This window comes from Mustela nivalis, assembly GCF_964662115.1.
Source record: "Mustela nivalis genome assembly, chromosome: 10".
Taxonomy (NCBI): Eukaryota; Metazoa; Chordata; class Mammalia; order Carnivora; family Mustelidae; genus Mustela; species Mustela nivalis.
Genome location: NC_139029.1, coordinates 30,013,339 through 30,040,229, shown reverse-complemented (window position 1 = coordinate 30,040,229; position 26,891 = coordinate 30,013,339). Strand labels below are relative to the sequence as shown.

Genomic DNA, 26,891 nt, shown 5'->3' with positions numbered 1-26,891 from the left:
GAAACAGAATCAGAGAGTTTAAATGATTAGCTCAACATCACAGAGCTATCTCCAAAGTCTGTCTTTTTATGCCACCAATTACTGGAAGCTCTTACGGATAGCTGTTTTTGCTAGCCCTTCCTCTAAACTTCCCTCTTTCCTTCCAGACTCTTACCACATCACCTCCTCGTGGGAGCTACTGTGACTGCCTTCACCACCTTCCTGAAAACTGGTGTCTGGGCGGAAGTTAACTGCAGCCTCGTGTAAATGCCCTAGGGCTGTGCTACTGGATGGGGCACAGCCCCCTGTGATGTGGAGCCCTGTGCTCAGACTCATCAATTCGGTGAGTTTGGCTTTTCTTCCAAGTGGAGAGGAAGCACCTCCCTGGTGACGTGGGACCTAGGAGTTAGGAGACTCCAGTTGGAGCTCTGGTTTTGTCACCAGCATTCTGTGTGACCCTGGGTGTGTCTCTTTCCCATCCTGGGCCTTGAGGTCCTACTCCACAAGATGAAAGACTCAAGCTGGAATAGGGATGGCGATTCTATTTCAAATCACGAGCCAGAAGCCAGTTATCACCAGTCGGTTGAGAGAGATCCTGAGGTTAAATCTGGCCTGGATGGGAAAGATCTGGATTAGTGATTGTTGTGGGTGGACCTACCCATCCGTCCCCTTGTGACAGATTCCTTGCTCCCTCCTGTTGAAAGGGTGGGTAGCTGGGTTTGTCTTGAGCTTTTGGATGGCCTCACTGGCTCTTGGGAAAGGCTTATGAGCTGGTTAGACACATGGTCAAAGGGACCAAGGGGCCCAGGTAGCCTGGCAGAGCCATGAGACCCCTATTGTTAGGATTTAAGAGATGGTTTGGAGCACCCTTGGGACTTGAGACTCCAGGGTGAAGGCCACATACCCACAGCTGGAAAGAAAACACTAGATGCCTTCCTTGAGGATCTTGGAAGGTCTCAGCTGGCATGGAGCTCCCTCAGGAGTGGGAACAGTAGTCCTTACCCCTGGATGGGAAATCCGAGCCACAGTAGTAGATGCTGCTGTGACAGTAGGTGGGAGGCAGCAGAGAGAGCTGGAGTGAGCTGGTGAGGGAGGGCTCCCTTCATTGGGGAGCCATGAACTTGGCTGGGAAAGGGACAGTCATGCTCAGAGGCAGGGATTGTTGAAGACTTGTTGAAGATTGTTGAAGGATGGAGTTCATTTAGCAATCTGTCAGAACTACCAGGATATGGGGTGCCTGGGTGGCTCAGTGGGTTAAAGCCTCTCTGCCTTTGGCTCAGGTCATGATCTCAAGGTTCTGGGATCGAGCCCTGCATCGATCCTGCCCCACAGGGAGCCTGCTTCCTCCTCTCTCTCTCTGCCTGCCTCTCTGCCTACTTGTGATCTCTGTCTGCCAAATAAATAAATAACATCTTAAAAAAAAGAAAAAAAAAAAAAAAGAACTACCAGGATGCCCTGTAGTGTCCCTGGGAGGAGGCCCCCCTCCTCCTCATAGGGACTGGGTGGCCGGCTCTGTCACTTTGTCTCACTTCTCTTGAGCTAGACCAGCTGTCAGAGAAGCACCTGGAGCCCCAGTTCTGAACCTGCCAATGCAGTGTGTGTGTCCACAGGCTCTGCTCTCTAGTTAAAAGGGCTTCTAGAGATCACCTAAGGCAATCACTTCATTTTACACACAGATGAGGACACCAACGCCCAGAGAAAGTGACAGGAGTCTGTATACATTCTAATCCCACTTCCTCATTCTTATTTTTCCCAGGCCGCCCAACCCAGGGGTCAGGTCCCAAGACCTTGGGTCCTGTGCTTCGGGTTTGGCTCCTCTTGTCCCGTGGAGGGTGGCCCGTGTGGCAGGGCTCTGAAGCATTCATGAGCTCTCCAGGCCCCCTGGGTGATCCCTGGATGGTTAAAGATGAGAAGACTCCGGATGGAGCCGAGTCCTGGATGTCAAACCATCTGCTTGTCAATGTCATTCATTATTCATGAGGCAACATGAGCCCCTGGGTTGGCGGGGTCAGGAATTTTGTCCCATACCTTCCTCCCTTCTCAGCCCCTGGGAGTGGTACTCGAGCTTCCTGTAGGCTGTGCCTGGGGAGCTCTTGCTCTGTGCTGTTGGTGTTCTTACAGCTGTGCTCTGGGTGGGGTTTCTCCTGGCCCTCACATTACTGCTCAAGCCGGCTGTGAAAACCTGGGCCACAGAGGTTTTTCCTCATCAGAGATTTTTTTTTTTCCAGTGTTTTCAAAGAGTCAGAGACCCAGGGCAAAGGCTGAAGGGGAGGGATGGGCCCACATCTTTGGGTGAGCTCTGGCTGGAAGGAACAGGAGCTGCTGAGCGTGCCTGCATCTTTTATTTTTTTTTTTTTGAAGATTTTGTTTATTTATTTTGAGAGAGAGCACGAGTGGGGGGAGGGGCAGAGGCAGAGAGAGACTCCCTGCTGTGGAGCCCGAGGACAGGGGGCTCCATCCCGCCACCCTGAGATCATGACCTGAGGCAAAACCCAGAGTAGGATGCTTAACCGACTGAGCCACCCAGGTGTCCCTGTGTCTGCACATTTGTGGGAAAGGGAGACCCGGGTTCGAGTCCAGATGTTGCCATTTCTTAGCTGAGTAGGATGGGCAAGGCCTTGACTTCTCAGAGACTCTAGTTTCTCACCTGTGACATGGAGACTACCACACACCTAACAGAAATTCTTTAAAGAGTAAATTAGGCTTCTCCCACTATCCACCAAGAGACCATGCAGATACCCAAAGAAACACACAAACTGGCACTAGAATTGGAAACTAAAGAGAAGAGATCATCATAGGCCCAAGTCCAGGGGGACTTTCCATTAGCTGCAAGGTTAATGGGGGATGGCTGGAGAAATATAATCCGGGACTCTGTCCGTATCACAGGGTGAGCAAAAACGGCCCAGACAACCACAAAGGAGGGAGAACACAGCTTTGACTCATCCCCACTGTCAGCCCCAATTTGCCTGGTTGGCAGGCGCCGCGCTGACCAGGAGGCAAGCGGCCACCATTTATAGCTATCTGAGGACAGAATCCTCTAGGGTGGCCCCTTCCCTTCTCCCTCATTCTCACACACCCCCTTCCGCTCTGTCCTTTTGAAAAGTCAGATTCCCTCAGGGTGACAGGCCTGAGGGCAGAGGGTCAAGCAGAATGACCTTCAGCCGGGGGTGGGGAGCTGCCCTGGGAAGAGCTCTGTAGCCCGGGACAGAGCTGGGAAGAGCTGGAGGCAGAGCCTGCCGGAGCAGCCTCTTTTTGAGTACTCTGAGCGGAGCACACTCCCTGCTGCATTGGAGTTTTGGCCAAGCTGTAGAGGCCAGACAGCTGGAGATCCCATCTCTGTACAAAACCGAGCCATAGACGCCTGCTGCCCCACTCCCTCGCTCCCCCAGAGTGGCTCCCAGTGCCCTCTGTCTTCCCTCAGATTTAATATTTAATTACCTAATCAGTGACTTACTGTCTGTCTCTTCTCCTGGACTGGTGGCTCAGGGAGGGCAGGACCATGTTGGCCTGGCTCACTGTCCTATCCTTGGCACTCGGCCTAGACCTTGGAGTTTTAGGGGCTTAAATATTTGTTGAAGGCAGCTTTGGAAAGGAATTTGGCAATATTTTCTAAGAATCAAAGAAATGTTTATATCCTCGGTATCAGATGGGGGTTGCTTTTGGGTGGACAGAGAACACTGATTCAAACTGGCGTAAGCATAGTATCTCCCATAACTGGCCAGACCAGAGAAAGGCTGGCTCCAGGGTGGCCCGAGGTCCTTTCCTTTGCTCTGGGTCCTCAGTGACACTGGCTTCCTCTTGGGACTGGGTCCTCTCTAGGGCGAAGGGTCTTGAGGGAAGAAGCAGGGAGGGAGACCCCACCTTTCCCATAAGCATGGAATCCAAATCTTCCCCTTAAGTCAGATCCGGCCAGCTGAGTCACAGGCCTGCCCTCAGGACCAGTACTAGTTACCCAAGTGAGCGCCGTTCACTGAGTGACTAGTTCTAGTCAGGATCTGCCTCCAAAATGGGATGGGTGGTACCTGACAAAAGCAAGTCTGCCAGGAAGCAGGAAGGGAGAGTGGGCACTGGGGAGGCTCCCAGCAGTCTCTACACCCAGCCTAGTCACTCTGTTTCTGGGAATCAATCCTCAGGAAAGAAGCAGATCAAAGCAGTGTAGAAAGAGATTTGTTGCGGTGTTGTTTAAAAGGCCGGGGAGAAGGGAAGAAGTCAGGCCTGACATAAGAGGTCACTGCATTGAAATAGTTAAGTCAATTATGCTACCACCACACAATGGACTATTCTGGTGGTATTAAAACACGTGTGCCGTATATTACAACATGCTAATGACATTGGGAGATGCTCATGATCAGAGGTTAAATGAAAAATACCAGGATGTAAAATTGTATGTGCAGTACGAGTTCAGTTTATTTTTAAAATGCATAAGAAAGACTCTGGGATTCGGGTTAAAACACCTCCAGTGGCTGCCACTCTGCCGTGTGCTTAAGGATGACTCGTGCCTGCTCCTTTATACTTCTCTGTGCTGTCCCCTTTAGCAGGAGGTCCCCTCCCATTGTCTCCCCAGCCTGGGGCCACTGTTGCTCTCCCTGTTCTTATTATTGGCTGTGAAAGTAATCACACCTCCTAAATATTTACTCCACGCCGGACACTGTTCTAGGCGCCTTCACACACTCTAATTTAATCCTTACAACAACCCTGTGAGGTAAGTGCTTGTATTTCCTGTTTTGCTGAGGTGTTCACTGAAACCCCAAGGTGCTTGGTCACAAGATCACACAGCTAGTGTGTGGAGGCCTTAGGAATTCAAGAGTGGGCCGAATGACTCTGCAGCCTCTGCCTTTACTGCCAAAGCAGGTCACTTGCCAGGACCGCCATGTGTTCCTGAGAATGGTACCATTTAATGAGCTGGACCCTGGGTGTACTCCGCCTTTATTTATTCATTTAATCCTTACGAGCTCAGAGAGGCCAAGTGACTGACCCAAAGTCACACAGCTAGGAAGCAGTGGGCTCCAGCAGAGTGGCTTGGGGGCCTGATGTGGGACCCCTTTCTCTCCTGCCCTCCCTCACAGGGTTGCCTGAGGCCTCACCACCCCTCGGACCATGTTTAACGGGGAGCCAGGTCCGGCCTCGGCCGCGGCCTCCAGGAACGTGGTTCGGAGCTCCAGCATCAGTGGTGAGATCTGCAGCTCCCAGCAAGCTGGGGGTGGGCCTGGGACCACCACAGCCAAGAAGCGGCGCAGCAGCCTTGGGGCCAAGATGGTGGCCATCGTGGGCCTGACCCAATGGAGCAAGAGCACGCTGCAGCTGCCCCAGTCTGGTGAGCGGGTGCAGGACACGGGAGGCTGGGTTGGGGGCACCTTGCAATGATGGGGCACCCAGGGAGGGTCCTCACACCCACAAGTACTTCTATAGCACGTACCATATACAACGTGCTGTTCTGGGTCCGGTCCCTGTACTGCCTCGGGGAATCCCCGCCCACTCCACGAAGCACAGAGAAGGGGCAGGAAGATGCCCCAAACTACATAGCTAGTGAATTCAGAGCCCAGCAGCTGGGGTTCTGGGTTTGTGCTCCTGAACTCTACACCTGCTGCCCCCCATGCCTAGACTGACGTACTCCTCATCCATTCTTTATGAACCGGCCCTTGTATTCCTGGCCCTGTGCCAAGGGACGCACCTTCACAGACGCACGTCTGCAGGATTCGGTCTCCCCTGTGTTCTCGGAGTCTCCCAAGTGCCAACAGGCACGCGAATGTAGTTAGTTATGCCTCTGCATTCCAAGTCCCCAGAGAGACATGCATGCTGTGCGTGGTCACATGGGGTGAGCCACCCCTGCTGCCAGGAGAGCGTATCACAGCCATTCATACTGTTTGTGGTCACGATAAAGCCAGTTGTGTGAATCCCACAGGCAGAGCCCTCCCAGTACTAATGCAGAGACCCGGATGCCAGAAGCATAGTGACACATGCGCGCACACACAATGGCCCGTGGCCACAGAAGCACGTTGCCCTCCTACTCTCACATATCTCGTGAGTCCAGAGTCACACACCCCTTACCAGCTGTATCTGGGAAAATGTATTTTCTTAAACACTTAGTTTTGGAATGCCAGTTCTGCTCAGACCAGTGGGCGACCCACTTTGTCACACACACAGTCATGCCGAACCCCACGTCACAGAGGAGCCAGCCCCCCCCACCCCAAGACCTCCTCACTTTGAAGCATCAGCCCAGACACCAGCTGGTTTTGTTTTAAAATCTCTTCCTGCTTGTTTTGTTCAGAGTAACAACTTCCCCAGGAAACCTTCAAATAGGGCAGCTGGATGGGGGCGGTGAGGGGGCGGGGGCCCTGGAGGATCCAGAGAGAATGCTCGTCAAGACTTCGGTTGGGGCTGAGGGTGGGAGACTTTTCCAGGCCTTAAAATAGATTTTTACAAAGCCCTTTGCAGGAGCACGTGGGATGGTCTTTTCCAGCAATCGAGCTGCCATGCGGTTTCTGGCACAGGGAAATTCTGGATGGGGAGGGGGCTGGAGGTTATCAGGACCCCAGGATGGGCATAGCCTCTATAAGTATGCAATTTAGGCCCGGCACCAGGGAGTCAAGGAGATAGAGATTCAGGAGTTGGGTTGGTAACAGACCAAGCAGTGGGATTAAGTTTAAGGGATTAAGATTAATTTGAGGAGGTATTGGGCCCCAGGAATGCAGCTTCAGGAGACCTAGCCCTACTGATCTCCAGCTGAATCCACTTGATTCAGCTTCAGAACCAAAGGCTTCTTCATGCCTAAGTGATCTGGACAGACAGTCTTCCAAAACCAGGGCTGGGGCCTGAGTAACTGGGAGATATTCCAATGGTCGGCCTGGGGCTGTCCACCTACCCTGAGTCCACAGTCAGCAGGCAGGGATTGGAGTAGACACCAAGAAGACCTCAAGTCTCAAAGGGAGATGAATGATGACAGGGCTTCAGGATCACTTGTGTCTGTAGTATGCAAGGGTACAGCTGAAGGCCTGGTGCTAGAGTCAGATGAATGGCCCAGATGCACTTTTTTTTTTTTTAAAGATTTATTTATTTATTTGACAGAGAGAGATTACAAGTAGGCAGAGAGGCAGGCAGAGAGAGAGGAGAAGCAGGCTCCCTGCTGAGCAGAGAGCCCGATGCGGGACTCGATCCCAGGACCCTGAGATCATGACCTGAGCCGAAGGCAGCGGCTTAACCCACTGAGCCACCCAGGCGCCCCCCAGATGCACTTTTAACCGAGTCTCTTTGGATCACCCAATCTCCGGTTGTGAGAGTAGGGAGGGCCCCTTCGGATCATCTAGTCCAATATGCTCATTTTATTGATGAAGCATGTGAGCCTGGAGAGGAGAGGCACTTTCCTAGAGAACAACTTCAAGTTAGCTTTTTGAGCCACACCCTGTCATTTGCTAGCTGGGTGACTCAGGCGTGTTATTTCACTTCTCTGAGTCTGCTTCCTTGACTGTGGAATAAGGACAATGACACTTGCCTTGCAGAGTTGTCCAGGAAATTGGATGAGATAGGATAAGCAAAGGTACTCAGCCTCATGCCTGGCACATAGTAGATACTTGGTAAATTGTCAGTGTTATTATTGGCCATGATCACACAGTAGGACCAAGTAAAAAGTGACTTCTCTAGCTTCCCTTGCTTGTAGCATGCTCCTCTCCCCAGCCTTGAGGTTTCCAGTGTCTCAGCTTGGACCCCCATCCTGAGTAGGAGAGTCTGGCCCCATGGGCATGGATGGGCTGACTCACCATGGGCACTGGGCTGGGAAATTCTGTTCCGGAAAAAGATCCTAGCGGGGTGTTCCTGCTATCCCCAGATGGGATGGCTCAGTTTTTTGCTAAGATCCCTGCAGGGCCGGGCTGTGTGAAGTCCGGACACAATCTTCTGAGCTCTAGGTCTGCCCCTCTAGGGGCTTCCCTCCTCCTGGTCTGTCTATATTGTCTGGGCTATGGCCCCACCCATCTCCTCCTCTTTGTTTCAAAGCCTCAGTCCTAGTTCAAGCCCTGTGATACTTAGCCTGGACTATTACCTCAGCTAGTTCTCCTGCCTCACGCCTGCCCCTTCCAGTTTATTCCTCACATTTAACTCAGAAAATCACCCTGGAACTTTAGAGTTTAGTCCTGGCTCTGTAAGTACCCTTAGGACCTTGGGAAACTCACATTCCCACTGGGTCTCAATTTCCTCTTCTGTTAAAATGGAACCATAAAGACCATCTCCCGGTTTCTTTCTAGATCTAACATTCTCTGAGCTGTGGGAGCAATGATGAGAGTAGGGTCAGAGCTCTGGTGTCCCAGAATATCAGTGGGTTCTAGCCGGGCCTTAGGTTGGACCATTCTAGCCTTTGGTCAAAAGGAGCTCTTCTTTTCAGTACCAGGGACAGCAGCCCTTCCCACCTGGGCTTTGGGCTCTGTGGGGGAGAGGGCTTAGGACTGGTCCAGAGATGCCATGGAGAGAGCTGCTGAAGGCTCTGCCTCTCCCTTATATGTGGTGGGACAGATGGGATGGTTCCTGGAGTCTTTCAGTCTCCAGGCACCATAGAGTTATTGTAAGCAACTTGGCCCAGTTTTCTAGAGAGAGAGAGAGAGAGCCCACATAAAGTTACTCCCAGATCGACAGAGTTCAGACCAGACAAGCATGAAACCAGTAGATGCATTTTCTCTGAGGCTGCAAGAACTTTCTCCCCACCCAGGAGATGTGGAACTTAACCTCTGCTGAATCACATCTCAGACCTATATGGACTTGATGGAGAGGTGTGAAAAGGTGGCTGTCAGTAGACCAGGGGAGTGTGGGCCTGGGGTCTGGCCCCAGCCCTGTGACCATGTGGCCCCCAGGCTCCCCATCTGTGAAATGGCAGTCGGGGGCTAGCAAGGTGTCTCTAATACTTCAGGATTCTATGACAGCCCTACCCAGGGGCTCGCAGTGGGTTGAGGTAAATTTTCTCCCAAGTGGGTCTAGAAGAGGAAGGTTGGGGCCATGGGGTGGAGGGGCTCTGGCTTCAGCTCAGGGTGTGTGTTTTTGGGGGGATATGGAGGAGGGTAAAGTGCAGCTCCCACAGACCCATCTGTCTCCTCATTGGTTAGAGGGGATATGGCAGTTAGGAGCCATGGACAGAGCGACCCCCCCTACATCCACCAGCATTGCCCAGTCCTCTGTGTGTTGGGTTTCACATCATTTGTGAGTTTGTATCTCTGTGTGTGACCGACTGGAGGGGTTCAATCAGGTGTTATGGTGTGAGGGTCACGTGTGTGTGGCAGAGTATGACTAAGACCTTGTAGGACTGTTAGTGATTGTGTGCCCAACATATGAGTGTATGTGACCTGGTGTGGGAGGTCACTGTACTCATACATGTGATTGTTAGCACTCATGGGTATCTGCTTATGCCCGTGTGAAAGAAATACATGTCGGCTCAAGTGACCGTGTGTGTGTGTGTGTGTGTGTGTGTGTGTGTGTGAGAGAGAGAGAGACAGACAGACAGACAGACAGACAAAGGGAAAGACAGACTGATGGACACAGCAGTGGTCTCATTGACTTGTGGACAGTAGCTATTCCAATATCGCAGCAGCTGGGCTGGTTTCCAAGAAGACATTCCTCCTCACCACTGGCCCAGCCTCACTCCCAGTCCCCGCATCCCATCTACGGGGGATCCTGACCCTCTTAGCCTCCCCCCACCCCGCAGTGGGACTTCCTGAAATATAAGTAGGATGAAGGAGGAAAACTAAAGTCCTCCTTTCCTCGGTCTGGCATTTTGAACAACCCCTCCCCAGCCCACCACTGGGTGTGGCCCAGAGAGGGGCTGGCCAGCATAATCAGCTCCCCACTCCCCACAGCTTTTGGAGGCTGTGTTGCCGGGCCCCACTCCCAACCTTTCCAGCCCTGTTGGCAATTCCACTCTTAATTTGCCCAGGTGTCTAACCAGTGGCTCCTTTGGCCCAATCCCTATGTGATGTCACTTTCCTCTCTATCAAGCTCTTCAGGCAGTAAAGCTTCAGCAGGGGCAGGCCCTACAAACCTTCAATTCAACCGGTCTAATGCTCCCCCACCCACCCCAGGAGAAGAGGGTGTCTAGGGGGACCTTGCTGCAATGCTGAGGAGGTTGCCATGGAAACCCAGGCAGGATGGTGTGCTGCTGGGAGAGGCAAAGTGCCCCATGTTCCCTGCAAGGCTCAAGGTGGGGGCTGGCGTGAGGGTAGAGGGCCCTCCAGACAAGAGGTACAGAGACATGGAGTGAGCTCTCACCACATGGTTTCTAGGGTTCTTCTGCAGACCTCTTTCTCAAAGCCAAGGTCAGTTCAGGTCAGCCTAGTGGTTCCTCTCAGTCTCGTTTCCCTAATGGCCTCTGCACCTCTCCACACACATACCCCTCCACGTTCAGACCCACCTTGAGAATGAGGGTTGGTTTGAGTGTGTCCAGGCTTCCCGTGGGTTTTTTTTTTTTTTTAATTGGGTCTATGAAGGTATCACAGAGGTGGAGGGTGAGGTCCGGGTGTGATAGGGTTCATGAGGATACCCGGAAGAGGGAAAGCAAATCTGGGAATGCCAGAGAAAGCAACCTTTCCAGAAGAGAAAGGAACACTTACCCATGTGGGGCATGAGTTGGGAAGGTGGCCTTCAGGGAGCCTGGCAGGGATGAGGGTGAGCGCTGCAGGGCTGGGCTCCCCCTGGTGACTCCCTGCCCCACAACCCCATCATCCGGACTCTGCCTCCAGTCATCATTCTGGTCTTTGTGCCTGTCACTGTGCAGACTAGCTCAGCAGGGTCCCTGCCTCCAGCCAGAGCCCAAGAAGTGACCTTGGCAGCATTCCCACAGAACCCTCACCCATGATCTGACTTTGTTCACTTTCTATGTTTTTGGGGGTCCCAGAAGGGGCTACCAAGAAGCTGCGCAGCACCATCCGACGGAGCACGGAGACGGGCATCGCTGTGGAGATGCGGAGTCGGGTCACACGCCAGGGCAGCCGGGAGTCAACGGATGGGAGCACCAACAGCAACAGCTCCGAGGGCACGTGCGTGCAGCCCATGCACTGTGGCCCCTTCCTTCCTGCATGGTCCTCTAGTCTCAGAACCGGAGGCAGGGTGGGGTGGGGAAATCTTCTGGCTGGTTTTCGGTTCCGGATGTGTGGGTTCCTCTGCATCCCCGCCTTCCCCGGACATCCGCTGCCTGCGCCCCGGTCTTCCTCTTGCTCCGGGCTGCGTTTCCCCATCCAAATACCCCAGTGCCCCTGGGGCGGTTCATCCCGTCTGTGTGTTTCATGCTGCCCACCCCCCAGCACCTACACTGCCCTGCTCCAGAGGAAAGTATGAACCCCAAATCCTTTTCGATCTGAAGCCACTGTTACAGCTCAGGTATGAATGGAGTTCTCACGAGTGGTCTTGCATGGAGCTTAGAGAAGGAGGTTGGAGTGGATCAGTGTTTTTCAGACCGTGGTTGGTGACTCAGGCGGAAGTAAAATCAGTTTAGTGGGTCAAAACTGGCATTAGGGAAAGGAATAGAAATCTCAAACATATCCTGTGGTGTGAGGATGAATTACCTTGCGAACTTTTGTTTTGGTTTTTTAATATAGGGATGCACAGAGGCTTATGATGTTAAATGGATTTTTTCCATTGCATGGGGGTTGGAGTCAAAAATTCAGAAGTCACTGGGTTAGCTATTCCCTCAGTCCCTCCCAAATCTGTGAAGAAGCTGGTTATATGAATAAGATTTTCTGGTTCGGCCTCATCAAGGCCCATGGATTGTAGGGCCCTGAGGCTCTATTATTTAGGATTCTGTGATCTCGCGTCTCATGATTGTGCCCACTCCCATGAATGCAAGTGGCATTTAATGCGCCCCACCGTATGCAAGGTGTCACTGGGCACTTCAGATGGCTGTTTCTTACTCTGGGATCTACTGGCCACCATCAGACAAAAACCGGTATCTCATTTAACAATGAGATACTGATCTCCATGTTCCGTGTGAAGAGACTGAGGCCTGGGAGGAGGGTGAGGTATCCTACCCAAGGTCACAGCTGTTCAGTGGTGGCGGAGTCAGGATTTGAATTAAGGCCACTTGACTCTTCAACCTTTGTTCACAACCTTTACATTCTCTAGACCAAGCTCCTAAAATTCTGTGACCTTGAGAGTCCATGACCTTATTTAACCTCCTCAGATCCTGTTTTCCTCAGAGTGTGCTCTGGGGCCATTGCTGATGGCCAGTAACAGTGGGTGGGCTTCAGAGCCCCTTCCTGCAGAGTGGAGGCTGGCCTAGCTGGAGAAACTCAGGCCCTTTTCGACAAGCGTATGAAACCTTTCTCCCTGTCTGTTGCTGGCCAAGGAGGACTCAAGACCAAACTTTCCAACTGGGGAGTCATTCTGGGACAGTCTGATCTCTCAGACCAGACACCCCAGCCATCCCAGGAGGTCTCAGAACTTTGGTCCATTGTAGCCGCTGAGCACACCTGGGCCTGTCCTTCCCCATCAGTCCTTTCTCTACTGGCCACCCCCAGAACACGTAGGCTTGAATGCACGAGGAGGGGCCCCTTCCCTCGATATTCCCAGCAACAACATCATAACGGCCATTTTACTGCTTTCTGCTTGTCTGGAACCTTTCCCGCACCAGCTGCCCCAGTCCCCGCTATAGCTCTGCGAGGTGGGCTTCATCTCTGTTTTGCAGTCAAATCAAGTCTCCTACTTCTCAGAGCCTCTGTGTTCTCATCTGTCAAACAGGCATAGCTCCCGCCGCACAGAATGGCGGGAACGAACATGACCCATGCCGAGCGTTTATTGGGCCCTGGGCGCCCGGCCAGCTTTGAATCACCGTCAGTGTTGCTCGCTACTATTTCCAGCCCCCACAACCAGGGACCACCCACCACCGCTTGCCTTTTCTCTCAACCCTATAATTGTGTTATTTTGGTCTCGGTTGCTGTTTTGGGCACCACCTCACGTTATTGATTTGGATTTCAAACATATGGTCAACTAAACCTCAGTTCTTGGAACTTGCCCCAGGCGTTGAAATTTCTGGCCAGTGTTTCCGGTTCTTGGCATTTATATCCCCTGGGGAGGACAGAGGCGTCCAGCAAGCCCTACCTTCTAAGGGTCACCTTAGAAAACCCTGGTGCTTGAGGATTAGGTAACATTATTATGTTATGTTTATTATTTCACAAGGGACATCAGAGCATTTTTCTTTAATGGGCAGAGATGAAGAGTTCTGTTTGTCCCTAGCTAAAGCAGGGAACTTGTGCTATGGAGAGGGGAAACTGAGGCACAGAGGGGCGTGGCCACTGCATCTCACCATCCAGGCCACCTCATATACCTCTCTGCATCTTCCTCCAGGTTCATTTTCCCTACTACCCGGCTTGGGGCTGAAAGCCAGTTCAGTGATTTCCTGGATGGGCTGGGACCAGCCCAGATTGTGGGGCGACAGACGTTGGCGACGCCACCGATGGGTGAGTCCTCCTGAGGGCCAAGTGAGTGGGGTGATGGCGGCCATGGCACGGAAGGGGTGGTCTCCGTGGGGACCCCCGTGTGACATAGTGCTAGCTGCAGAAAGGAGCCCTCACTCTGGATTTTGCACCAGTGAAAAGGAGTCGGCCAGGCCCTCCACGGTCCCTCCTTCTACCAGAAAGACAGGGGTTCCAGCTCAGCTCTGCTGGCTGCCCTGCAGCGGTTTATAGCACATTCCTGCCCTCGCTACGTGTGCATGCATGCGTGCGCGCACACACACACAGAGTCTCCCATGGCCAGCCCCACGGCCCCCCTGCTTGATGTAAGGTGGTGAACTAGAGGTATCACAGCATTGATGTTCCCCGAGTCTGTGCTACCCCTGACGCTCCATGTGACCTTGGGCAAGTCACTCCCCTTCTTTGAGCCTCTGCTTCCTATCTGTAAAATGGGACTAAGAATCCCTGCCCTAGTTCAGTAACCTAACAACAATTCATCGAGTTCCTATTCGATGCTCTGAATGAAGTGTTTCATTTACTCCTGAGAACTGTGTCTTTTTGGACTTGTTGCTTCTTTTTTTTTTTTTTTTTTTAAGATTATTTATTTATTTATTTGACAGAGGGAGATCACAAGCAGGCAGAGAGGCAGGCAGAGAGAGAGAGGAGGAAGCAGGCTTCCTGCTGAGCAGAGAGCCCGATGCGGGGCTCGATCCCAGGACCCTGAGATCATGACCTGAGCCGAAGGCAGCAGCTTTACCCACTGAGCCACCAGGCGCCCCTGGACTTGTTGCTTCTAACTGCCTGGCACCTAAAAGCCCTTTAAATAATTTTCTCAGCCCCCTCCCCTGCCACTGCGACCTGTTTCCAGAGTCTCTACTTGGTCCTCTCAGCTGCACTTCTGGCCCCCTCCCCCCTCCCTCCCTCTCTCCTTCTTGCCTCCCTCTCCCCCTCTGTCTTAGATACTGGCCCTTTTGGCTTTAGGGGGCTCCTCCCAGGAACTCGTTTCCCCAGAGATGCCCCCTTGCCTCTCCCCATTCCCCATCAGTCAGACCTGAGCAGTCTGCCTAAGCGTCTGGATTCAGTCCTCATTGGAACAGTGTTTGACCTTTGACCTCACAGCACCCTAGGAAGCCGGGCTCCAGCAGTGGCTTGCTGTGAGCCATGCAGTGGAGCTGGGTTTCTGTCCCAGGCCAGTTCTCATCCCACTGCACTGCTCCCTTGTCCTCAGATGTGCTTTCACAGGAGCCTTTGTCCACAGGGACCCTCAGAGAGGGTGAGCACTAGCTCTCCTCTGGCTCTAGGGTAGGATTTGGCTAATTCCCAGCCCTTGCTCACAGGCTCCTAAGGGCCTGGGGTGTCTACTTTTCACAGCCCTAGGCCCAGCCAGGGTCTGGGAGGCAGTTAGAGGAGTCACCCACCTTCAGGAGGCTTTTGTGCCTTCCCAGCCTGGAACACTTGCGTGTGATGCCTCCTGGTGTCTAGAAGTGGGAAGGACAGGCTTGCCTTTGCTTGTCTCCTCTTGTTAGGAATGTTAATAGTGAGACCTCCCCCTTCCCTCAAGCACGGGGAGGTCGGAAAAAGCTAGAAGGGAGGGTGATGACATCCAGGATGTTTCCTGAAAGTAATAAATCCCCATCCTCCCAAGTATGCAAATATAAACAATTGCATGATAGCTCAGAGTATCTAAAATGGGTGGCTGAACCCAAAGTCTGGCCAATTCTAATTTCTCTGCATCAGGCTTATGATTCTGCATTCCTTTGAAGGATGCTCCAAATGACTAATGCATAATTTCAAATTCCGCTAACCGATGTTGAACAAAGCTGAGAGTTCTAGAAATAACTTGACATGACTTCATACAGAACTTGCCTCAGCGAGGTAATCGTTGGTGGGAGCACAGTGAGGACTTCCCAGTTCTCTGTTCCCAGGAAATCTGGGCTCCCTTGCATCCTTTGGCCAGGGTGTGAACAGGCCCGTGTTCCCAGGCAGTGCCTCCTGTCCCGCACAGGCTCCTATCTCAGCATCTCTTTGAACTGATAGTCTGTAAATATTTGGGGAGTGGTCGAGGGCCACTATTCTGCTGAGTAAGAGAGGAGCCCCCTAGTTAATCAGACTTAAACCTGGGAGTTTGGCAGCTATCCGCTGCTATCCAAGCATGCCCCCTGAGGGTCATGCCCCCCGCCCTTGCCCCAGGGTACCTATCAAAGGATTTCTCAGCTGCTTTCAAGTGGCCTCTGGAGAGCAATTCTGGCGCCAGCAATGTGCACACGTTGTGCCCTTTCCAGCAGCATAGCGCCCTCTGCAGACTTCTCTCAGCACAGCAGCTGGCCGGCCTGCCCCTGGCTCTGCCTCTGCCTGGACTGTCCCTCTTCTCCCTTGCAGGGGACGTGCACATTGCCATCGTAGACCGGAGTGGCCAGCTGGAGGTGGAAGTGATTGAGGCTCGAGGCCTGACCCCCAAACCAGGCTCCAAATCCCTCCCAGGTGAGGCTTTCGGATATGGGGGTCCTGCTGAGCAGGGGTATGCAACTGAGCTCTGGGTCTAGCACGTCCTTGGCTGCCCCTTGGTCTAGATCAGTATTCTTGACCCTGGAGTCATGGCTTACCTGGAAGGCCAGCAGACAGAGTTGTGGGGGTGAGGGGCGGGCAGCAGGGAGGTTGGATGAGTCAGTGTTTTGAGTTCGTCTTTTCTACTGCTGTCCACTCAGCTCATCCCACACAGCTTGCTCACCTCCAGGAGCAGCTGGATGTTAGGGGATGGAGCAGACCATAGCCGTCTCTCCTGGACCCCTCCCCAGCATGCTTTTTCCAATCCCTCAGCCACCTATATCAAGGTTTACCTGCTTGAAAACGGGGCCTGCTTGGCCAAAAAGAAGACTAAGGTGGCCAAGAAGACCTGTGATCCCCTATACCAGCAGGCTCTGCTCTTCGATGAGGGGCCCCAGGGCAAGGTGCTGCAGGTGAGTTCTATGGGGGCCCCTGGGACAGGGCGACTTCCCAGGACTGCAAGTTATATATATTTTTTAAAGATATTATTTGTTTATTTGACAGACAGAGATCACAAGTAGGCAGAGAGGCAGGCAGAGAGAGAGAGGAGGAAGCAAGCTCCCCGCTGAGCAGAGAGCCCGATGTGGGGCTTGATCCCAGGACCCTGAGATCATGACCCGAGCCGAAGGCAGAGGATTAATCCACTGAGCCACCCAGGCACCCCTGCAAGTTATAATTTAATATCTCTTTTGTGTAGGATGTGTCCTGGGTCATGTCCTGGGCATGGTACCAGGTGCATCAATGCGCATGACCTGTTTGTTTTCACAGCCCAGTCAGGGGTCTTTGCCCCTGGTTGATTCGCAGGGAAACCAGAGTTCAGGGGTTCAGCGTTCAGTTCAAGTCTGCTGCTCCCCCGCTCTACCCCCAGGGTACACAGTGGGTAGGTAGAAGCAGCATTTGACCACTGCCTTCTCTTTCTGCCTGATGCTTATTGCGTATCAGCTCCATGCCAGGCTCTGGGCAAAGGGCTTTTTAATCCTGACCTCCTTGTGTCCTCTACATGATGCTGCGATGTAGGTATGATTCCCCCCATCTTGCAGTCTCAGGGGAAGTGACTCGCTTGAGGTTTCACCAAGCAACGTGCAAAGCCAAGAAGACCCTGGCCAAGGTGATGCCACCCCAACTCTGAGAGAGGGCGGTGGCCTTCGTGATTGTCTGGGGAGGGAGGGATCATCACGCCCATTCACAGATGAAGCAGCTGAGGGGCTTAGCCAGAGGCTAAGTGGGGGCTGGCGTCTGGGTTCAGTCCCGGGTTCAAGGTTTGGCTCCATTGCGGTCTGTGGACGGTATACTGTGAAGTGTAAATGAGAGACGCACGTGGAGGGCCTCACCGAGTGCCTGGCCCTAAGACAGTGGCTCTCTGGGTTTTAGCCGGTGGTAGTGGCTGGTGGCCTCACCTGAGGACACATGGGGGACAGAGGAGACGCCTGAGCCGGGGCTGTCTGGGCTGTGTGACTACTCATCCAGGGCTGTGCCTCTGGGCTGGGGTCCTTGTGTGGCAAGGGCCCTTGGGGTCCTAAATGACCAGGACTGCAGAACTCTAGGGTTCTGTGGGGGCAGGGAGGATCCTGGGTGTCTGTTTTCCTATATATATATATTCTGATTCCATTTCGAGAAAAGGATCCACTGACAAAAATACAAGTTTGAAAATCACCGAGCTAATCTCTTCCCCTCTTCCGTTTTCTGGATGGGAACGCTGAGGTTCAGTGAGGGCCAGGGGTCTCCCCCAGCTCCGCTGTGAGCCAGCAGCAGACTAGGAGCTTTGACTCAGGTCCCGGACCCTCAGTCTGTTCCTAAATGGTGAAGGCTGTCATCTGAGATGCTGGGAGGCTCTGGAAGTCAGACCCACGTTCCATTCCCAGCTCTGCCACCAATTACTGTGTATCTTTGCGTTAGTTAATTAACCTCTTTGAGTGGTCATTTCCTCTTTGTTGAAATGATAATACACAGCACCTTTACCTAGATGGCTGTTAACAGTTGAGATAATGGAGAGAAGTCCGTATGTTGGAGCCTGGCACGCCTTAAGTGCTCGGTAAGCTGTTGACCCCAAATCAGTCTTAGTTCCGGCTCTCTCTGCCTCATCTGTGCTCTGATGAGACTTGTAGGTTCCTGGGCCCACTACTGAGCCCTGGAGTCAGGGAGTTGGCTCAGCGCCCTGTCTCCTGCCCCTCCCTCCCCGGCAGGTGATCGTCTGGGGAGACTACGGCCGCATGGACCACAAATGCTTCATGGGCATGGCCCAGATCATGCTGGACGAGCTGGACCTGACCGCCGCGGTCACCGGCTGGTACAAACTCTTCCCCACGTCCTCAGTGGCAGACTCTACACTTGGATCCCTCACCAGGCGCCTGTCCCAGTCCTCCCTGGAGAGTGCCACCAGCCCCTCGTGCTCCTAAGGACCTCCGAAGAGGCCGGGGATATAGTGTGGGAAGGGGTGCCTCACGGCACTCCCCTCCCCTGTACATAGTCTTTGTGTCTTTCTGGACCCTTGCCCTGCTGCATGCCTTTTGGCTACTGGGCCCGTCCCAGCTGGCAGTGGAGACCGTAGTATGTGTGTGTGTGTGTGTGTTTGTGTGTGTGTCTGTGTGCGACCATGTTTTATCCGTTCACCTGTCTGGGTACGGTCAGTCCTGGTGACTACATGAGCTAAAATCCACATCTCTCTGTGTCTCGTTGAAAAGAAACCCAAAGGAGTGTTGTGTGGATGTGGATCCCTGAGTCCAGGGGCAGAAGCGGGGGATGTGGCCGCCGATCCCCCCTGCCTGGTCCTGTGCCCAGGGCAGAGTCCACTTGTCCCTGTCGGGGCTGCCTCTTAGTGGTCCCTACTTTGTTCTCTGCCTTGTCCTGTGTCCCACTTGTGCTTCTCTCAGCACCGCGGCTCTTTTTTGAGGAATGTACCCACTGCAGCTGGCCACACTGAGGCCCCTCGGGGATCCTCCTCCCTGCCCAGCGCTCTGGCAGCTCTTCCCACCGAATGCACCTGCAGCCTGGAGCATGCTTACCTAGGGCCTTGGCTGGGGGCCGGGCGAGCAGACCGTGCCTGGGAAGCTGCGGGCTTGGAGATCACCTCCTCGCTTCAGCAGCACATCGCTAGGAAGACTTAGTTCCCAGGGCCGCTGACCGGGCCCCTTAGAGGGAAGTGCAGGCACCTCCCTTTAGCATCGTTCTCCACCTCCTGCCTTCCTCTGAGCCTCCTTGCTTCCAACATGCCGAAGGAGCTCTCCCAGTGGATCCCAGGAGGTGTGGACTTGGAGGGTCTTGACACCCTGGAGGCTGGCCTCAGGGGGAAGGTACTCTGCCAAAGCAGATGGTTCCTGGAGGTTCCTGTGTGTTCTCCAGGCCCTGGGGGTGGCCTTGTCCTCCTGGGGTGCATCCTGGTGGGGCCTGGCTTGTGGAGGAAGCGCTGGGGGTGGGGCTGTTTCTGGAACGAGGAGGACTGGGGCTCCCCTTGTCTGTGCCACTGTTGAGACTCCTGTCTGACCTTTGGGGATTAGCTGCATGAGGCTGACCATTTGGGTCTCTCTTTGTTTGCTCATTTCCAGACCAGGGTCCCTGTCTGGGAGCTCAGACTCACCTGGGCTCCAGCTTCGCAGCCTCACGGACAGCCTGGTTCTGGACTCAGCTAGCCTGCCACAGTCACCAGCTCTGTACAAGCAATACTTTCCCCTCTCAGCCTCCCAGCCTCCTTGCGCCCCGCAGCTGCCCTCTGGAGAGTGGCCCGGCCTGCTCTTTGCACCTCACCCGCCTCTGCTTTCTTTCTGCCCTTGTCTGGTTGGAGCCTCCCAAAGTCCCTCAAACCCTGACTTCATAGGACAGCTGGGCCCTGTGTGGGCGAGGCTACCAGGGCCTGGACCCATGAGATGTCTGCTGGGAATGCCCAGATCTGCCCTCTCCCTCCTCAGGTCTGGGGCAAAAGGTGAGAGGTTGCCCAGGGGGTACACACGGCCGCCCTTTGGTCTGTGTCTGGTGGGGAGGAAAGAGGTGGCAGGAGGGCATCAGGGTATGGAGAAGACCGCCCCTCTGCCTCTTCCCCAGACGTCAGCCCCAAGTGCTGCGTGACTCTGACCCACATGCCCAAGGTGGGGGAGGGGGCTACCCAGCTGAGCAGTGAGGCGGTCTCAGGACCTGAGTGCTTGGACTCCATTCATAACCAAAGCCGGACAGATGGGCCTAGAGGCAGATTCTGAGCGGAGAGGGAGGAGGTTCTCCGGAGATAAAGGCATCTCCACCCAAAGGGCCTCCTTTCCTGGTAGGGACCCACATCAGGTCGAAGCCAGAGCCTGGTAACCTCCCTCCCAGGAAAACCCCCTTGGTCCTGCCCACAGATGGAAAATGGGTAAGGGCAGTAAGAAATGAACCAAATGGGCTCCTGGCTTCTACCAGAGCCTCCATTCTTGTCTTATCACAGATGAAGACTGTTGTGGGCGTAGGGAGAGGGAGGAGGCAGCTGGGTCGGCTTTTCTCTTCAGGCAGAAATTCTCTCCGGTTGTCGGGATTGGGTAATGCTGCGCGCCTAGCTCATGTTTCTAAAAATAAGGCAAAGGGCTCTGTACTCTTTGACCCTAGGGTGGGGAGAGGGAGGAAACGCGCTCACAAAAGGGTATTTTCTGTCCGGTCTGTGAGGTGTTCACCTCTCCCGAACAGTCACCCTCAGGATGGCGTGAACATCGTCTGCACTTCTGGAATGGTGGGATTAGTAAAGAGTCCTAGGTTCGCGTAGACACCTGCTGATACAGCCCCAAGTGGCTCTACCAAGACCGTGCAGCCACCCCACCACTCCCAGCAGGGAATGGGGGCTATCAGGGAGGGAGATCACCCTCCTTCCTTGAGGGGTCCAGGAAGACAGAGAAGGTGGACGGCTTCCAGCGAAGAGCCGCCTCTGGGTGGCTGTTGGCCACAGTCCCCTCGCCTTGGGGGGCAGGTTAGCACGCAGAAGGTCCAGCCGGAGCTGAGGCCTGACCTGTTGGTAACTTGCGCTGACCTGGCTGCAGTCCCTAGCCGCCAGACCTGCCCAGGAGCTGGGCCCCTCCTACCCCACCTCTCCTATGGGAAGTAATCCCCCCCCCCCCAGGTTGACCTTAGGGAATTATCCTCTTTCACCCTCTGCACCAATCAGTTACGAATCCCCACCTGGATCCCCCCCAATATGGTGAGGTCACGTGAGGCTGACGTGCGCATGTGACTGTGAATGGCTGGGTTTCAGTGTCTGTTCCTCATCCTCCTTGATACGGGGGCTTGTCTGAAGCCGGTTGGGAGCTAGCCTGTTCCGGGAGAGGCGGGGGCACAGTGTGCCGCCTGGCCTTCCCTGGGGCGGGGAGCACCTTTGAAGAGGGGAGGGTGGGGGAAAGAGGGAACACGGTCCCCCCCACCCCCCCCAAGAGTGCTCCCTCACCTGGGAACCCTGCTTGGCCAGGTACAGCGTCCTGGCTCTGCAGGGCCGCTTCCCCCAGGTGAGACCCAGAGCGGAGGACAGGACGGGGCCCTTTGCCATGCCCTGTCCTCTGCCGGGGCAGGTTCGTGGAGGATGCGGCGGAGATGGGGGTGGCCCTGCAGCAGCCTCGGGCTTGTGGGCAGGAACCGTGAGGGATGATTCAGAGCATCTGTCTTCACGTTTCTGCTGCTCAGCGCGTCCCACTTCCCTCACAGACTCCTTCCCTACGGGGATGTCTGAGGGCCTTTGCTATGAATCAGCCTCCGGTAAATGGGGCCAAGTCTAGGTTGGACAAGAGGGATCTGATCCTTCAGGGAAAAACCAGCTCCAAAACTCCTCCCTAATCCCATCTCTTCCACCTCCCAGTTCTCCCCCCAAAAGGAGCCGAGCCTCCCTGGGAGGCTTTCCCCTCCGCATGCCAGCATTCCAGGGGGACGAGATGAGGCAGAGCCCAGGGGCTCCAGAAAGAGGGGCACCCAGGGAGCTCTTTGCTTGTGAGATCACTGGTTCTCCCAGGGGCATGACCCCCACCAGGGCAAGCATGCCCGAGCTCTTTACTGCCAGCCTGGAGGAGAGCGCCCCCCTCCCCCCTTAGAGACAATAGAGACCCCCAAGGGTACGTCTCTGGAAACGAAATGTAGCACAATCTTCGACTGTGGGACCAGGAACCCTGACGTACCACCAGGGTTCTCGAGCCACATCCTGCTGCCCCGGAGGCTCCCCGATGCCTCCGATTCCCTTTCCTCCTTGGCCCAGAAAGCAGCAGAGCTTCACGAAGGCCGCTCTTCTGTTTCTCTGATTGCTTCCTGCACTGTGCAAACTCTGTGCAAGAAACGGCTGCCTTTGCTTGATGAAGTCGACGAGGCGCCCCTGCCTGGCTGGAGGGAGGGGGCGCCCCGTCCAGGCCCGGGTGGGCCCCCGCGGCATTTCTGCGGGGCTGGCGGGCGTCGGCGGCGAGGAGATGGAAAAGAAGAGGCCTGCCTCCCTTGCCGGCTCCTCCCTTCGTGCCCCTCTCCTCCCGGGGCAGTTTTCTTCTCCCCGATCCTGACACGGAAAGAGGCTCGTGAACACGCTGCTTCCCGTCCTGGATTCTCTTTCATCGCACGAAGAGGGAGGGGACGGGCGTGTCTCCCCTGCCTCCTTCCTCCAGTCTGCTTTTCACTCAGGTCAGAAGAGGATGGGGCAAAACCAAACACTCCTCTGACAGGAAGGCAGGGGAGCCCTGCCCAGTCAGGGGAGGCCTGGTGGCGCCTGGCGGAGGGGCGGCGGGCTGGTCTGGCTGGGAACGGCTGATTTTGAGAGTGCCTGAGCATCTCAGAGCAATGTCGGTGATGCCAAAGAGAGCAACTTGGTCTCCCCGGGCGCCAGCTCTGCTGGTGAGGTCGCACAGATGCGGCCTCGGGTGTTGGCATGCCTGATGGCGGGACCTTGTTCTCTGACAAAGGGCTTAATCTTTCCATGTAGCAAAGCAACTCCTTCTCCCCCCACCCCCACCCCAACCCCGAGCTCGGGCTTTTGTGGGCCCAGCCTGGCTGTGCCTGTGAGGAAAACCACACCAGTAAGAGAAACTGAAATCTGTCAGGGGCCTAGACTAGCTTGGGGCGAGGGCTTGTTGAGAAAAGTGCGTTACTGCTCTGGAGGAACCTTCCAGGGCTCTAGTTGGAAACTTAGTCAGTAAGGCCCAGGGGCCAGAGTTCACACCGATGTCAGGAAGGGCCTCTGGGACTGGGTTCCAGAGGGTTTGGCTAAAGAAATGGGCCCTGGGAATCCAGGGGTCACAGAGCATCTGTCTCCCGCCTCACCCCACCCCCTGAATTGATGGCCTGGACAGCTGATTACAGGGCATCAAACAAAGGTTGTTCTATATAGTTTTGTCCCAAATCATGACCTTGTACAAGACTCCTCACTTGTCTGGGCCTCAGCTTCTTCATCTGCAAAGTCAGCATTTGCTAGTGGTTCCATGGTTCCCTCCAGGCCTTAAAGTCTGATCTGGAGCCGAGGAGGGTTTCCAGCCTGGTACGCCTGGGTCCAAGGGCTGGTTTCGTCCGGCCCCTGGTACCCCGACTGGATGTAGGTCCTCATCCGTCCAAGCCCAGATGCTGCCTCTGACAGGAACTCGGAATCCTAACAGACTCTGCTTCCACCTCCTCGTGGTTTGCTCTCCCTCCTTTCTTCTTGTGTAACGACTGGAAACACTTAAGGGTTGTCTACAATGGACACTTTTCAAGGGGCTGGTGTGATGTGACCACCTCAGCCACAGCCTGCGTAGGTCAGTACCCCCACCGGCAGATGAGACTGGGTCCATCCTCCTCTCTGCTTCTAGAATGACATCCGTGGGAGAGTCGAACACCTGAGGATGTTGAAGGCAATGCTCTCTGATGGGAGGAGAGAGGGCACTCCTTCCCCATCAAAGTATTTTGCTTCTCGAAACCACTCCTCTCTCCAGAATCTCTCAGCAGACCTCACCTCAGGCAGAGTGGCTGCCTCCTTAGGAAAAGTTGGCCTGATTATTCTATCCACTCCTTTAGGATGTAAACTCACAGGAGACAGGAACCCCTTTTTTAGAATTTCCAAATGCATCCTGCAAAGAAAGAGATAGCTGATAGGGACTGACAAGCACACTGTTTAGATAAGAAGCAATTAGCCTTTTATATCTGCGCTCTCTACATTTTCTATGTGCAGCATCTTTCCAAACTTGCTGTGGCTCCTAGGTGGCAGGTGGACGGCTGGGGAGGACTGCCGGCTGTTTCCGACAACATTCTTGCCAATTCCCTCGAGGAGAAAATTCTTCACATGGCTTCTGCATGTACAATATTTGGGCAGCAAAAAAAGAAAAAAAAAATTAAAGTCAGTTTGAAAATGGTTTCTTGTGTTGCTTTCTGAAGATGGTTCTTAATTCTAAGGAGAGAGAAAACAGGGTTCCAGGTGACTAAAACCAGGAGGAGGAGGAGGACACCAAGGCACAAAGGCAGGAAAGGGCAGGACATCTCAGGAAAAGGCCTCAGAAAGGTCTGACCTGGGCCTCCGGGTCCTACGCGGGGACTCTGTTGCCACACTGATGTGCATGGGCTGTGGAATCTGATGGGGCCAGGTGGCTTCCCAGCTGTCCCATGGTTCCTGCTTCCAGGCCCTCGAAGCCTTCTATTCCCATAGACTCCACAAGGAATGCCCAGTGTCAAACAGAAGGGAAGGTAAGATGGAGCTAAGGCCACCGCTTTTGACCCCTCATGGGTTTCTTGCGGAGAGCTCAGGTCCGGGAGCTCTTGGGCAGTCTTGTTTACATCAGCCACACCTGACACAAGCAGTAAACATGCAGTTGACCTCCAGTGCTGTGAACTCCAGCAGTCCTAGACCCCTGGGGCACCCCTTCCTCTCCCTGTCTCAGGGACGGCCAGAGAGGTATGTTAACATTTAAACACTTCTGGGCAGTGCCCTTGTCCTAGGTCTGGGTCTGCAGGGACAGAAGATAGATAAAGGAAGTGTCCCAATGTCACATGCTTGCCAGGGGAAGGCTGGCATCCTCTTCCCCAAGGGTCCCCCAGTGCTTGGGCTCTAGCTCTTGGCCTTTCAGTGTCAGGGGCACCCTCTCTTGAGAGAGGCTTATGAAACCAGACTCGCTCTGTGAGCTCTAATGTTTCCCAGGTTTCTGTCTTTTACTTTTCCACTCTGCTCTCTGGATTATCTGGGTGGGGCCAGTCGAATCACTTGGGTCTTTAAAAGTGGAAAAGTTTTCTCGGCTCTTGTCAAAGTGAGATATGATTGGAGAAGAATGGCCAGACAGATGCAGAGTGAGAGAAGTTAAAGACTAAATATATGGAGGGTAAATCATACCATGCTCATGCATTGAAAGACCCAATATTGTGAAGATGTCAATTCTCCCCACATTTATCGCTAGACTCATTGCACATTCGGTAAAAATCCCAACAGGCTTTCTGGAGAAATTGACATGCTGATGCTAAAATTTATTGGAAATGCAAAAGAACTTGCATAGCTAAAGCAATTCTAAAAAATAAGAGCCAAGTTGGAAGAGTTATGTTACCTGACTGTAAGACTTACTATGAAGTAACAACAGTATTGGCATAAGGACAGACCCATAGACCAGTGGAACAGAACAGTGTACAAAAACAGACTTACACACCGCCAACTGACTTTTGACAAAAGTGCCCGAGTGATTAAAAAATCTTTTCGGGGCACCTGGGTAGCTCAGTGGGTTAAAGCCTCTGCCTTCGGCTCAGGTCATGACCTCAGGGTCCCAGGATTGTGCCCCACATCGGGCTCTCTGCTCAGTGGGGAGCCTGCTTCCTCCTCTCTCTCTGCCTACTTGTGATCTCTGTCTGTCAAATAAATAAATAAAATCTTTAAAAAAATATATTTTCAACAAATGGTGCTTCAACAACTGGATATTTGAATGGAAAAATACAAACCTTGACCCTTACTTCTCGTTATACACATTATACACAAAACTAACTCAAAGTGGGTCATAGACCTAAATATAAAAGTTAAAATTATAAAACTCCTAGAAGAAAATGTAGAGAAAAACGTCTTCACAACTTTATGGTAAGCAGTAGTTTCTTAGAACATAAAAAACAGTAACCTTGAAATAAAAAGATAAATTGGACTTCATCCAAACTGAAACCTCTTGGAAAGATACCATTAAGGTGCCACTGGGTGGCTTAGTGGGTTGGGCCTCTGCCTTCGGCTCAGGTCATGATCTCAGGGTCCTGGGATGGAGCCTGCTTCCCCCCACCTCCCATCTGCCTCTCTGCCTACTAGTGATCTCTCTCTGTCAAATAAATAAATAAAATCTTAAAAAAAAAAAAAAAGATACCATTAAGACTCCTAATAAGATGACAACTTGGTAAGAGAACCAGAGGAAAAATGAGCAAAAGGTTGGAACAGATGCATCACAAAAGAAGATACACAGATTGCCAACTGGCATATGAAAAGACATTCACTCGTCACCATAATTCATCAGGGAGCTGAACACCCAGTAGAACAGCTCAGATTAAAGACTGACAGTGTCAAGTGCTGACAGGGTTGGGAGCAGCATCTTGGCTGGAAATGCAAAATGGTACAACCAGTCTGGAAAATGGTTTGGCAATTTCTTCTAAATTTCTTATATGCTCACCATGTGACCCAGCAATTCCACTTCTAAGTGTTTATCAGGAAAAATGACAACATATGGCCATCGAAAGACAAAAATGTTCATGGCAGCTTTATTCATAATACCCAAAACTTTGAAACAATACAAATGTCTAACATATCTCTCAGGGGCCCATCCGAATATGGAAACCATACGGTCAAGTGAACAAGGAAAATTAAATTTTAAAAATTATCTCAGCAGTTGGAGTAACCCTAGAGAGCTCTACAGAGTATATTCTAAGGCAGAAGAAGAGTATCCAAGGAGGAAACAAATTGGAAGGGGCCCTCTCCCAAGCTGGTAGTCAAACCTTGAAAAATGTGTCAGGCGTGGCCCTTGGTCTCTAGATCAGTAGCAAACATCCCTCTGGGGCACTGGC

General features: G+C 53.3%; 1 protein-coding gene across 4 annotated transcripts in view; it reads left to right on the top strand.

Annotated features, from left to right (window-relative positions):
• Window positions 1–24,235, top strand: part of RIMS3 (regulating synaptic membrane exocytosis 3) — a 40,413-nt gene extending 16,178 nt beyond the window's left edge. For all 4 annotated transcript variants that reach the window (XM_082686560.1, XM_082686562.1, XM_082686561.1 and 1 more), the window contains 7 exons: window positions 147–322; window positions 5,046–5,293; window positions 10,847–10,988; window positions 13,291–13,403; window positions 15,777–15,878; window positions 16,215–16,354; window positions 18,125–24,235. In XM_082686560.1, coding sequence (XP_082542686.1) covers window positions 5,077–5,293; window positions 10,847–10,988; window positions 13,291–13,403; window positions 15,777–15,878; window positions 16,215–16,354; window positions 18,125–18,337 — 927 coding nt within the window. In that variant the 5' untranslated portion in view covers window positions 147–322; window positions 5,046–5,076 and the 3' untranslated portion in view covers window positions 18,338–24,235. The remainder of the gene's footprint in view (window positions 1–146; window positions 323–5,045; window positions 5,294–10,846; window positions 10,989–13,290; window positions 13,404–15,776; window positions 15,879–16,214; window positions 16,355–18,124) is intronic.
• Window positions 24,236–26,891: the final 2,656 nt, after the last annotated feature.